This window comes from Garra rufa, chromosome 19 (genome assembly GCF_049309525.1).
Source record: "Garra rufa chromosome 19, GarRuf1.0, whole genome shotgun sequence".
NCBI classification, from domain to species: domain Eukaryota; kingdom Metazoa; phylum Chordata; class Actinopteri; order Cypriniformes; family Cyprinidae; genus Garra; species Garra rufa.
In genome coordinates, this window is record NC_133379.1 from 23072030 (window position 1) to 23086693 (window position 14664).

The following is a 14664-nucleotide window of genomic DNA, read 5'->3' on the forward strand; positions in this document are numbered from 1 at the left end:
TATGAGAGTTCGTGGCTTTCATATTAAACATTTTGCATTTTCAATCACACTAACAGGTTGTTTTAAATTACATGTTTTCTCTTCATTGTCAGGATGTTGACAGAAGTGCTGGATGGAGGGAAGTAGTAGTAAAACTGGACGAAATTTGTTTCTCAGATTTTCTCAATTCAGGTGAGTTATGTGTTTAGTAATCAGTTAATAAAGAGTAAGTGACTGTAATTTTATGATTTATTTTGTAAATAACATGTTGTTGATGTTATTGTGTAGTCCAGCAGAAGTTTTTGAGATAAAACAACACTGAAAAAAGATGACCAGGGCTCAGCTGATGTACTACATGTTTTCTTGCTTTTTGGATGTCAAAGGACTGGTAAGTATTAAATAATACTTCAAAATGTTATTGAAAAAAATATATATTTTTACATTTGTCTGAACGATTATCTTTTCTTAAAAAAAAAAAACAATTTCTTTGTGACTGAAGAAAGAAAAGAAAGACATGAACCTCTTGGATGACAAGCGGGTGAGTAAATTATCTGTATTTTTTTGTTCTGGAAGTGGACTCTTCCTTTAATGCCTATTGTTTATAAAGGGATGTTTATCTTGTGTTTCGGTCATGCCAAAGTATTGATGACCATCATCTGGCCACTAAAGAAAACCCTCAGCCATATCATCTTTCCTCAGGGACATCAAAAGCACAGGTTTCCACCTTTTACATCGTCTTGGACTGAGAAGTTTCGCCTTGTCAGTCATGTGAAACCTTGGGTATTGTTGAAGAGCTGTTCAAGTAAAGTAAAGTATCATGATGCTCTGTCCAGCCTGTACATATTTTTTTTTAAAGACAAATGTATATAATAATGATATAGGTAGAACTGAAGTCAAAGAACTGAGAGCAAGGCAGTTGAACAAGCAGTATTCTTATTTAAGCAAAATGTTAAGTTCTGTCCTCTGTGCTCCATCCTTCAGCTTTCAGTTTTGTTTTTATTCAGGCGCCTCAAACTAATTCATGGAATGTATCCTGGTATCACTGTGGAGTTGTTTCTTGTTACTTCATCTGATGTATATCTACCTCTGGTTACACAATACTACTGCACTATTTTATAATTATTCAGGTTTGATTTTATATAATGCAATGATGTGTTTTTGACTATGCTGTATACAATTTTACTAAACATTTCTTGTTGGCACTGCAGACATGTATTAAATGTAAATGTTTTGCTGTTAGATTTTACAGTATTTTATGACAGCAGTTAATTTCAAAGTGTTTACATGCATGGAATTTCAAAATCCAATCTATGTATTTCCTGAAATAAAAGCAGCTAGTTGAGAGTATGGCTTTCAGTGTAGTCATTTCCACATAAAACATATTGTGTTTACCCTAAGAAGTGTTTTTAACACTGGTTAAAGAGTTTAAATTATAATTAACTAAATTTTAGAGTTAAAATTACTCTCCAAATGATTAATATTTTAACTCCAGAAAGTGTTAAAATCTAACTCTGAGAAAGTGTTAAATTCTACTCCATTGAATTTCCTTTTGAACTTTCAATTTGAGCGCATTGGTTTACTGGATCCTTGGACTGAAATGTTTACAGGGGTTCACTGGTTTAAGAAATTTCAGATGGTAAAAATCTGCTTCTTTTTAATTGTAAGGTATTTTTTTTTTTTTCATTATTATGTACTGATTTAAATGACTGGGGTGTGGGAAATTCCCTCGCCACATGGCCTTCCATGTTTCTAACTTGCAGTCAAGTGTATATGACATAAAAATATATTTTGTAATATCAATCAGTGCAAACAGTGCTATCTGCTAGCAAACTTTAGCGATTTTTTGCAAACGTTTATTTACAGAACAACACCATAAACACAAACACAAGATTAAAGGTAATATACATATAATGAAAAATTGTCATAAATATCCTTATTAATGGCAAAAATTACCTATATTTATAAGTCTGCTTGCTCGAGTGAGCAGGCATGTTGGAAAATGGAAATTTCTCTTAGCCCTTCGTTTGAAATGAGGTCCCGAAAATTCTTTGTTTGGAGGCCTATCTGGCCCTTCCCCTTCCCCCTACCCTTCCAACCTAACGAGAAATGAGACACCCCTAGCACTTCACCCCCCCCCGGAGCCAAGCCAGCTCTTCTCACCTTTATTCATAGGTTGGGGGGAAGGTGAAAGGTGAAATGGCAAGTTTAAAAGTGACACGAACGACCCTCATTAACAATTGTGAGGTTAGATGTTTGAAAGGTTGTGAAAAAAATGGAGGCACCAGTGCAATCACTTTTTTTGTGTGAAAATAAATAAATAATTTCTTCATTTTTGCTTATAAAGGTATAGGAGTAATACATCATTCTGACCTGTAACGGGTCCATTTTTATTTTAGTGCACTCACAATAGCCTATAAACAACTCATGCGTTTATAAAATAAAGGAAAACAGAAGATGCGCTTTCTGCCGTCTGTTCTTGAACATCGCTTCACAATGAACAAAAGCTTTAAATTACCACTTTAAAACGAAATAATTCAAATCGAAAATAGAAACGTTCATTATGTAATCTGTAGGCCTAAAGATTTAAAGATATTTCTATATAAAGGCACGTCCAATTTAGAAATGGCGAGAAATTTTTCTATTTATCTCCATTATTGATGAATGTCTAAAATATAAAAGTAAGGAAAAGCCTAAAACAGGGCTGATTATATTTATTTTATAATTCTATTAAAATTATAATGTTATAGAATATACTATAAAATAATTATAATTACAAATTATACTGGCATAGAGTATATGTAAAACTTTAATAATTGTAGCTGCTTATATTTTCAGATTTTATGTTTCTCTGTTCTATATATCTTAAAATTTAGAGGATTTGCTGCAACGCAATTTTGTCCGATATGCAAATTATTTATTAGCCTATTAGTATTTTAATCCATAAAGCAAATGCTTTAAAAACACCTTTAAAAAATACTATTTTTGCATCCAGATGCTTTTAAAGAACTTTTCAATATACATGTTATCTTATATCTTAAATGAACTTGTATCTTAAATGTAAACCATGATTTCGTTGTATTCCCTGTGTAACGAATCTCTTACTTATAGCTACATTTTAGGTGCGTCTGAGCTTTGTTGTTTATGATTTTTTTAAAAATCAAGAGTTGCGCGCACTCAACAAAACTGACAAGACTCATTTGAACGCTTCTGATAGACATTGCATTCCTAACCCAACAGAATCGTGTGTGGTTCGTTATAACACTGTAAAAACGCCTAAAAAGAATTACGGTGCAGATTATCTGATCTTAATGTAATGCCGCAATTTACATTTTCTATTCATTTTCATTTTATTGTCAACAGACGTAATATATTGATTTTGTTTGGGCAGGGGAATATGTCCAATTTAGTGGCATTTTTTGGCCCCAGGTCAAGCCTTCCCCAGCCTTACACACGCTCCGCCTATGATACTAACTATATATATACCCTTAGAATATATAGCCTATATATACCCACTTAGAATAATTTTCTTCCCGACCCGACACGCTAAATTTAATTCTCATTTCCAGAATCTCACATTTAACCATTTGGAAACAATGTCGAGTATAAAACTTTTTTCGCAGTACATCCATTATATTTCCATGTTCCACTTTTAAGACGTATTACAGCCCTGCATTTTAGTCCGTCAAAGATCAAATGCGGGCTAAAATTATATTTTAGACATTCAGTGGTGATTTAAAAAAAAATTGCAGCGCTGGAGGAACCACGAGACCAGGCTACCATGACGGTCCTGTTAGCAGCATTGAGCGCACGTTCAGCACAGCTTGGAAGGGTTCCTTGTTTAAAGCTTACCACAAAACACTGGCAAAAGTAAATACCATGACTGTCTAATAGTAAGGAGATATTTTAATTATTTATTTAGAAACTACTGTTTTCTGAGTCAGTGATGATGCAGTTAACAGTCCTCATATCCTCGTTGGACGCGCGCCTTTAGAGAGAAATGCATCTCTATGGACTAGCTACATAATAAAAACAGTTTTTGTTTTCTATTTGTTTTTTTCGTTAAGTAGTAATTTAAGTCTTTCTACATATTTATTTATCATGTCTGACAAAAAAATAACGGTTAAATATTTTCCACTGAAAAAAAATGTAACTGATCGAGCTTGAGCCTTCATGTCCTAAAAATGTGTTTTGCTCTCTCCGCACAAACGATTGGATATGCACCTAATAGCGCATATTTATATCTATTATTATTTATTTCTTTTATTTTACATCTATGGATTTTAGTTTAGCCAATTCGTGATTTGAGAAGGCAAATTGAAAGAGTAGGTCAACTCACTGTCTGCCGCTTGGTCTTTAAGAAACAAAAAGCTTACGTTTAACGAACAAAAATGCTCCAATTTTTTTTTCTAAATTAACTTAATAAAAAGGAAACGAAATTATAAATACTTTGCCGTTACATACAGAATGAATTACCGATTATGGCGCCAGATATTGAAACAACAGACATAAATACTGTCCAAATAGCCCTCTTTGTGCAGGGCTTGGCCACAGAATGTTGTTCCTTGCGCCACCTGGTGGATATTATATGAAGCGCAACAACGTTTTAAAAAAACCTAAAAAAGCCCCTGCAGGCCGCCGCGTGGCGACGCGTGCTGAATTGCAGGCTGCCGCGTGAAAAAAGACGCATTTTTAATGGCCAGATCTGTACATTTCTTTTATTTCCCACCTTTTACTTCAAGTTTACATTTAAATGTGTTTTTCTTTCGCTTGGTTGTTTTACTGAAGTAGAGCTCAGCATGTGAGTACAATAGTTTTAGGCTGGCAGCCAGTTGGAAAGACTGTTTATTCTAGAATCAGTAAACATCTTTATGCAGACTTTCATTGTTTATTCACATCAAGGTAAGAATGTGATATCATAAATCATTTCATGCCCTAAATTTGCCAATATTAATTTCACCCACCGCTGTAATAAGATTTCATTGGCCATTTTATCCAAAAGAGAGACATTATGTTTCGGGTTGCCGACATTATCTCACCAGCGGTGTTGCAGCCTGTGGTCCCGAGATAGCGATAAGATTTGAGTGGATATGTGTCTTATCAGAACAGCTTTATGGGAAATGTGATGACTCAACTGCATGTATCAATCCTGGAGTGAAAAGTCTAGTTAGCTGAGGTGTACATCAGAAGGCAACAGTCACAACAGACAATAGAGCAGATATCAGAAATTGCAATTCTGAAAGGTAGTTGAGGTATGTATGCCGGCTGGAAGCCATCATATTGTTTGCCCCAAGGTCTATCTCTGGAACAGTCCATGTGTTGGTTGCACTTGGCTGACACTGTGTATAATTACAGATGCTCCGAAGATCCAAGGCCCTGCGGCGGTGTTCACCTGGGAGGGTAATCCTGCTAACATCACCTGCGAGGCCCTCGCTCACCCAGCCGCCTCCGTTTTGTGGTTCCGTGACGGCCTGCTGCTGCCTAGTGCTAATACCACCAACGTTAAGATCTACAACACTCCTGCTGCCAGCTTCCTGGAGGTACAGCATCACCGCTCAAAACCCATCAGCCTTTAGATGCCCCCTCATTAAAGTTTCAACACTAAAGACGTGTTTGACACTGATAATTGCTTTCTGGGCTCATTTTCAGTATACTTCAGCAGTCTGTAGCGTTTGATATTAAATCATAGCAATAGCGTCTGTTGATACCGAATTTAGAAAACACAGTAATTACTGTTTTTTCTTTCCAGTAACCTATGTTCTGAGTTTATGCACAAAATAGAGCTGATACACACATCTACTCACCCTTCAGAGTCCACAAGTGCTGAGAATGTAATGAGTTGTTTTTATTGTGTAGTACCATAAGTTCTACAGTCGGTTGATTTTTGATTTTGTTTTCACATTACTGGCGGTTAACATTAATTGCAATAATTAAGTTGCTTTATGTATAACGACGCATTGTGAATGACCTGCATGGAGCATATTGTTTTTGGAGTCTTGCAAAGCACAGTTTGTTATGTTTAAACTGTTTAAATACAGAAAATATTACATTCTGTGAAAATTATTCATTTGAAAGCAAACTGTGGAAACCGTTTTAAGATCAGATCACAGAATTATAGAAATAGTCCACCCAAAAATGTCATTAATTGCACCCTCATGTCATTCCAAAACTGTAAGACCTTTGTTCATCTTCAGAACAGAAATTAAGATATTTTTGAATAAATCCGAGAGCTTTCTAAACCCTGCATAGACATCAATGCAACTACTACTTTCAATGCCCAGGAAATTAGGAAGAAGTCGTTATTTTTGGTTTATTTGCGAACCAAAATAATTCTCGTAGCTTCATAAAATTAAGGTTGAACCATATGTCACATGGACTATTTTAACAATATCCTTTCTACCTTTCTGGGCCTTGAATGTAGTAATTCCGTTGTTGTCTATGTAGGGTCAGAAAGCTCTTGGGTTTCATAAAAAAAATATCTTAATTTGTGTTCCAAAGATGAATACAGGTCTTACAGGTTTGCAACAGGTTTTATAATATTTGGTTGTTTTAAACATTCAGCACTTACAGTTGAGGTCAAAATTATTCACCCCCCTTTCAGAATGTGCAAAATGTTATTTTACAATGTTTATTTTACATAAAAGATGTCTACATATAGTCCACAAGATAAAATAATAGTTTAACTTATAAAAATGACCCTGTTCAAAAGTTTACATCCCCTTGATTCTTAATACTGTGTTGTTACCTGAATGATCCCCAGCTGTCTGTTTTTGTTTGTTTGTTTAGTGATAGTTCATGAGTCCCTTGTTTGTCCTGAACAGTTTAGTCCCTATTGTTCAGACATTTTTCAGAAAAATCCTTCAGGTCTCACAAATTCTTTGGTTTTTCAGCATTTTTGTGTATTTGTATTTTATCTATTACAATAAATGTATGACTCATATGCAACTATTACAGAAGTTTCAAATGCTCACTGTTGCTCCAGAAGAAAAAAACCTGCATTAAGAGAGTTATTTTGTCTTCTGGGAAACAAAAAATGTAACTATCTTCTGTAGCCGCTGAAAGGCCATACTAAACGAAAAAAATGTAGACAAAGTAAGAAAAAATTACACATCTTCATTCTGTTCAAAAATGTGCTCCCCCGGCTCTTAATGCATCGTTTTTCTTTCTGGAGCATCAATGAGTGTTTTAACCTTCTGTAATAGTTGCATATTAGTCATACAGTCATTGTTGGAAAGGGTTCAAACACAAAAAATGCTGAAAATCAAGGAATTTGTGTTACCTGAAGGATTTTTCTGAAGAACAGCAGTTAGTTTAACTGTTCAGGACAAACAAGGGATTCGTGAACAACTATCACTAAATGAAAAGGTAACAACACAGTATTAAGAATCAAGGGAATGAAAACTTTTGAACGGGGTCATTTTTACAAATTCAACTATTATTTTCTCTTGTGGACTTATGTAAACATCTTTTATGTGAAATGCCCTATTCAGGTCAGTATTAAATAAACAGTAACATGCATTTTGTATGATCCCTCTTATTTTGGTAAAATAATTAACATTTTGCAAATTCTGAAAAGGGGGCGTAAACTTTTGACCTCAAATCTTTATAGGCCCTCAGATTTACACTTTCTAAAGGACATAAATCAGCAATACTATTATACACTCCCACAAACTCTTGCACATGATGTCACCACTTCTGGGCCGTGCTTTGTTTCATGGTTCTCAGTGAGGGGGCTTTAAATATGTGGTTCACCACTACATGAGAGGTTGCTTTTTGACTGTTCTGTGAAGCTTGAAATGTTCTCTGTCACTGTCCCTGTTCCCATGGCACATTTTACTAAGCTGTTGGAGCTAATGGAGACAGTACGCTTCCATTCTTTCTCTCTCTCCCTGTCATTCAATAATTATCGAGCGAGGTGAATGCCAGCGGTGCAGAATAGGAGGTCACTGCCATTGCCATGACAATGAGCTTCTCTTAACCAGCTAATGTCTATGTCATGCTAGCTAGGTCAGAAGAGAGGCGGTGCTTTGACGTGGCTTTTTTTTTTTTTTTTTTGTCTCTGACAGGTCACCCCGGAGTCCCAGAACGACTTTGGCAGTTACAACTGTACGGCAACCAATGTCATCGGCACAGAGTCAAAGGAGTTCATTTTGGTTCAAGCAGGTTCGTGAATGTTCAGAGAATCTTGAATCAGTTACAAATTGTCATTTTAAAGGTTCTAATTAGCTGTTCACATCTTTCTCACAATGGGTGTTTTAACACAGACAAACGGCTTCTAAAATCCCCCCTTGGTACCAATTCATAATCCACCTTGTATGTGAAAGGTAAATCTCCTCCAGACAGAGATGTTTTAGCTTCAGATCAGAGCCTGCGCTCGTATTTTTTAGGCTGAGACTCTTGGGTAATAAAAACAGCAGGGTATAATTTTCAGGCTGCAGATTCGACGGTTAAATGCGACACTGCCTCTGATATTTTTGGTGCTCTGTAAAGTGGGGCAGATGTGAAATGGTGTGGAAGGCAGTGAGGTGATTATTTAGTCTCAATGCGATGAGGCGGTGCAGGAGTGACGCCTCTTTTCTACCTCACAGGCTTTAGAGCCACCACATTTTTATTGTGCGATAACGTCTATAAAGTATAGAAATGTATTTTCCCCCTGAGGATGAATTATATTGTTGTAAACCCTTTTGCAACAAACACCTATTTTTAATCACAGTTCTGACTTGTAGCATTGAACAGAAGGTTTATTTTTTGCTACTGTGCCTTTTTTTGCCTGGGAAATAAGGAAATGTGTGCTGTGGGTTTGCTGTTTGCATCCAATACTGTTTATAGATCACGCATCCTTTGAAAACAGCTTCTTTACAGAGCTTTCATTACATCCTAAAACTATTACGAAACAATCCACACTGAAACAGTACTTTCAAATTGTTAAGATCTAAGCTGGTCACAAATATCAGATTTATGTTTCTAACTTTGGGATCCCTCGGGAGGGTATGCAGAGTGGAAAATACACTCAGGGCCAGCTCAAGTTTTGGCAAACTTTACGACATTTAAAAGAGAACGTGGAATTTACTGCCTCTAGTGGCACCAAACAGAACTGCAGAGTGTTTGAAAAAAGTAATTTTCCTATTGCTGTATCTATCTGATGTTCGAAGGTTGGAGAAGGTTAGAACAAGCCATTTTTGTAGCATTGTTCCTATATTTTCTGAAAATTACAGTATGTTTTCATAGTACATCAAACTCTTTCATATCAGAAGTTCAAGGAAAATTTGATTCCTTATGATATGACCACTTTAAACAATATCTTGCTTTGTCTGAAAGATATTTTACTCGTGCTTCAGGGAAAAACTGTACCGGCCACAGCAATAACAGTTCCCTTGGTGAACCATTCCCCAAGCCCATAACAATTTTTCATTGTTTCAGTTTGTCTATTGCTTCACTCACATTTTTGTGGTGCCCTGCATGTGTGCGCAGAGCAATATGCCAGTTATTTTCTAGTGTGTGCTTATAAGTATGTGTGTGTTTTGTAGATGTGCCTTCGGCCCCCTCTATCGAGCGTGTGGAGCCGTATTCTAGCACAGCAATGGTGGAGTTTGATGAGCCTGCCTCCAGTGGAGGAGTGCCTATCCTCAAGTACAAGGCTGAATGGAGAATAGCAGGCCAAGACTGGACTGACAGAGAGTATGAGGTTGAGGATGGTAAGAATCCAACACACACACACACTGTAATAACATTTATTCAGAACTGGAAGCACTGAAGAGAGAAAACAAGATAAATGAGGCTTTTGGGAGGCTATAAAAGCTTTTCCTCATTTGTGTGAAGGTCATGCTCTTGTTTTTTATAGCATTGTTTTATACTGAAATGACCACAGCTTTTTATAAGATTGTATTAGAGCAAAAATTTTAACTGAGTTATTTTGTTTTAGCACAGCTGTTTTAAAAAACACTGTCTTAGAGCAGACATGATGCGGCGAGATTCCAGCAACAAGCTATTTTTCTGTCTGTGCTAAAAGCAAGAATATAAAACCACAGCCAATCAGAACAGTGTGTGTTTGCACACTTCCTCACACTTGCAACACACTGTGTAGTGTACTCCAGATGGCCCTTTTATGGTTTTCCTTGAGAAACTTGAGGAATTTGTATTAAAGCTTGTTTCCGCCTCAGAGTAAAAAATAAAATGGGTAATTGTCAGATATAAAGTTATGAATACGAAATAGGCACATGCTGAGATATGAACTCACACTGCGCAATTTAAATTCACAGTTTGCAAAACATAAAGTCACAATTATGAGTAACAAAGTCACATCTGTGAGATATAAAGTCATATTATGGTATATAAATCACAATTGTAAGTAACAAAGTCACATTTGTGAGATATAAAGTCATATTATAGCATATAAAGTCACAATTATGAGTAAGAAAGTTGGAATTGGTAAATATGAAGTCATATTAGAAGTCATAAAATTAGTAGCACAGTTGGAATTGTGAGATATACTGTAAATTTGCATTACAAAATACAAAGTCACAACTATAAGTAGCAAAGTCATAATTTCTATATATAAAGTCACAGTATGAGATATTAACAATTATAAGTAGCAAAGTCACAATTTCTAGATATAAAGTCACATTATGAAATATAAATTCACAATTATAAGTAGCAAAGTCGCAATTTCTATATATAAAGTCACAGTATGAGATATAAATTCACAATTATAAGTAGCTTAGTTGCAGTTTTACATATAAAGTCACATTATAAAATGTAAATTCACAATTATAAGTAACAAAGTCGCAATTTAAGTAGTAAAGTCACAATTTCTAAATATAAAGTCACGTTATGATACATTAATTGACAATTATAAGTAGCAAAGTTGCCATTTCTAAAAATAAAGTCACATTATGAGCTATAAATTCACAATTATAAGTAGCAAAGTCACAATTTCTAGATATAAAGTCATATTATGAGATATAAATTCACAATTATAAGTAGCAACTTGCCATTTTTAAAAATAAAGTCACATTATGAGATATAAATTCACAATTATAAGAAGCATAGTTGCAGTTTCTAGATATAAAGTCACTTTATGTGATATAAATTCACAATTATAAGTAGAAAAGTTGCAATTTGTAAGTATAAAGTCACATTATGAGATATAAATGCACAATTATAGGTAGCAAAGTCACAATTTCTGGATATAAAGTCACATTATGAGATATAGATTCACAATTATAAGTAGCAAAGTCACAATTTGTAGATATGAAGTCACGTTATGAGATATACAGGGGTTAGACAATGAAACTGAAACACCTAGTTTTATACCACAATCAGTATGGTGTTGGGCCTCCTTTTGTGGCCAAAACAGCATCATTTCATCTTGGGAATGACAAATACAAGTCCTGCACAGTAGCCAAAAGGATTTTGAGCCATTCCTCTTGCAGAACAGTGGCCAGGTCACTATATGATGCTGGTGTAGAAAAACATTTCCTGACTTGCTCCTCCAAAACAGCCCAACGTGGCTCAATAATATTTAGATCTGGTGACTGTGCAGGCCATGAGAGATGTTCAACTTCACTTTCATGTTCATCAAACCACTCTGTCACCAGTCTTGCTGTGTGTATTGGCACATTATCATCCTGATACACAGCACCACCTTTAGGGTACTATGTTTGAACCATTGGGTGCACATAGTCAACCTTCACACTCCGCTCTTACTGGTGGAAGGTGCAATTAGTAAAGACTGGCCACCAGGCTGAGCAAATGTAGCCATGAAACCTCCAACACTATATTGGCCAGTGTTTCAGTTTCATTGTCCAACCCCTGTAAATTCACAATTATAAGTAGCAAAGTCACAGTTTGTAGATATAAAGTCACGTTATGAGATATTCATTCACAATTATAAGTAGCAAAGTTGCCATTTCTAAAAATAAAGTCACATTATGAGGTAAATTCACAATTATAAGTAGGAAAGCCGCAGTTAGGCTAACTGAGACTTGTCATAGCACTTGCATGTTATTGCTCTTTTGTTGATTTTGATTGCTTCCATTGTCCTCATTTATCTGCTAAATTACTAAATGTAAATGTATGTAAATGTAAATTGTGAGATATAAATTAACATTGCAAAATATAAAGTCACAGTTATGAGTAACAAAGACACAGTTGTGAGATATAAATTCATATTGCAAAATACAAAGTGACAATTAAGTTATGAGCAACAAAGTCGCAATGCTAGATATAGAATACCATTGCTAAATATTACAAGAAAACGTTGCATTGGCCGAATATTATGTTACATATTGGGATATAGTGACATTTAAGGTATAAAAGCACATTTAAGTTGTAATAAAGACAAAGTTGCAATTATGAGATATAAAGCTACTAATTAACTTTACTCTCAGGCAGAAACGGGCTTCCATAGATTTGTTATTTGATAGCAGATGTTTCTTAAATGCCACAGTCAGTCTCTCTGCGGTTTGTCCATGTTTGAGGAGCTGAATTTTGGTGCAGTGAGGTTTCATTGTGTGCAACTGACAAAATGTAGCATTGCTTGTCACTGTTGCAGCTGGTTAGGACAGAAATTTTGATTAATGCGGAAGAGCTTTTATTTCTTGTCACTTTGTCGCTTCTCGTCTAGTTAAGATGCTGTATTACACTTAAAGAAGAAAACAGCAGTGTCTCTGAGGCTCATGGAGCCACCCTCCCGTAGTCAATATAACAACTAAACACTTTCCACAGCTGCTAGCCATTTCAAATCGTGGCAAAATAACCTTCCCCGCTGCCATAAAAACTCTTTCATTGGCGATATTGCCTGGCAAGCATGAAATGCGATGCAGAGTTGAACAAAAATAGAATACGCAAATGTAGGAAAGGGACAGGGTTCACTTGAATGCTAAATAAGAGTGCTCGGAGCAGTTGTCACTGCCTGACATGTGCTCTGTTTGTCTGTGGGTACTGTCTGTCTCTCGGGGTAGCGGGTGGGGGGGGGTGGAGATGTCAGTTTGCTCACTGCTGACAGCCTGCTCGCTCTGCCAGACCTCCTTGGGACATGCGTCAGAACAAGCCTCACACACACAAACGCAGCCTTTCACGAAGCAGTCTACCAGCCACCTACACACACACAAACCCCTGCTCAGCCAATGGCTTTTTGATCACTCAACCTTTTGTCAGTCAGTCTCTAATGCATTAGATTGGCGTATGATAGGCATGCAGCAGACTCAAACACAAGGTACCAGATTGAACAAGTACAAAAAATCACGAACAGCAGATTTTTGGTCATTATTGATGTATAATTGATGGCCGGTTCTTTTTAGCAATTCAGTCGAATTACTCAAATTTAAGAACATTTGGCATTTCATGTTTATAACCTAAATGAAAACATAGTGATAAATGAATGAATATTGAACTAAAGTGTATTTTGCTAAAGCAATATCACACAAGAAAGAGTATTTTCATTTTCTAAACAGTTCTGTATATACGCTTCCATTTAAAAGTTTGAAGTCAGTAAGATTTTTTTTTTAAGAATTATTTGAGAGATTCAAAGATCTTTTGAACTTTCTATTTATCAAAGAATACTGGAAAAAATATATCTTGGTTTTAAGAAAAAACAGATGTATACAGATGTATACAGTCAAACCAAAATTTGTTCAAATTATGATGAGAACTCAAGAGTTAAACTGAACAAATCCATCTTGATAATGTCAGATAACTTTAATAGAAAGGTATGTAATGGTAATGGATTACAATCAACTGTTAATATGACAATATTTACACAAATATCAATACTTTGTTGACCAAATACCAAGCAATGCTTTATTTTGTTCAGTATGTGGTGTAAAAAGGTCACATTAGCAATTAAAGAAAAAGAACTTAAGCAAAACATGGTCAGGTCAAAGTGTCTGAATAATTTTTGGTACCAAATGTTAATCATTTTTACTGGTAGTCCACTGTATGAAGACGTTTTGGGTATAATATGTCACAGTTTACTTTACTTTGCTATCCTCACTTACATAAATTAATTATAGTGTCCTTCAGCCACTAGTAAAATAAATATTAAAAATTATATCTGGTGTCTGAATAATTTTTGGTTTGACTATATATTTATTTATTTTATACAATTTTATTTACAATATGCAATATACTTTTACTACTGATTTACTACTGATACTACTGTTTATCAAATGTATGCAGCCTTGATGTGCATGAAAGTCTTCTTTCTGAAACACAACCCCACACTTTTAAATACTAGTGTAAGATAATATCTGATAATTCACATTTTAGACTAAATGTGGTCAGTTATTTTGTTCTGCCAAAGAAACAAACCCGAAGTAGGGTGTATGGAACAAAACACAAGAAATATTGGATGACAAAAACTAATGGCTGTATTATACAAAAATGCAATACAAGATTCTGCATGGGGACCTCTGAGAAAACCTCTGAGTGATGACTCTAATTGGAGAATCGTTTTTGGATCAAACTAAAATGTGTTTTACTACAAACATGAACTCGAAAAGCTTTGCAGGGTCTTCTGGGAAAACATCTGAGTGATGACTAGGTCCACAAGGGATCTGTGGCCACGGAAATACCCACAAAAAGTCCTGCAGATTTTCTCAGAATTGGAAACCCATTATTCATAAAATTCACTCACCACTCGCCCCTTGTCCATTTATTTATTTAATATTTTGGCTTATCGGCTATGCC

At 35.4% G+C, this 14664-nt stretch overlaps 1 protein-coding gene across 6 annotated transcripts in view; it reads left to right on the top strand.

Annotated features, from left to right (window-relative positions):
* The window catches only part of ncam1a (neural cell adhesion molecule 1a), a 293753-nt gene that overhangs the window by 225432 nt on the left and 53657 nt on the right, over positions 1–14664 (top strand). For all 6 annotated transcript variants that reach the window (XM_073824852.1, XM_073824853.1, XM_073824854.1 and 3 more), the window contains 3 exons: positions 5332–5516; positions 8043–8139; positions 9504–9671. In XM_073824852.1, the coding sequence (XP_073680953.1) occupies positions 5332–5516; positions 8043–8139; positions 9504–9671 (450 nt within the window). The remainder of the gene's footprint in view (positions 1–5331; positions 5517–8042; positions 8140–9503; positions 9672–14664) is intronic.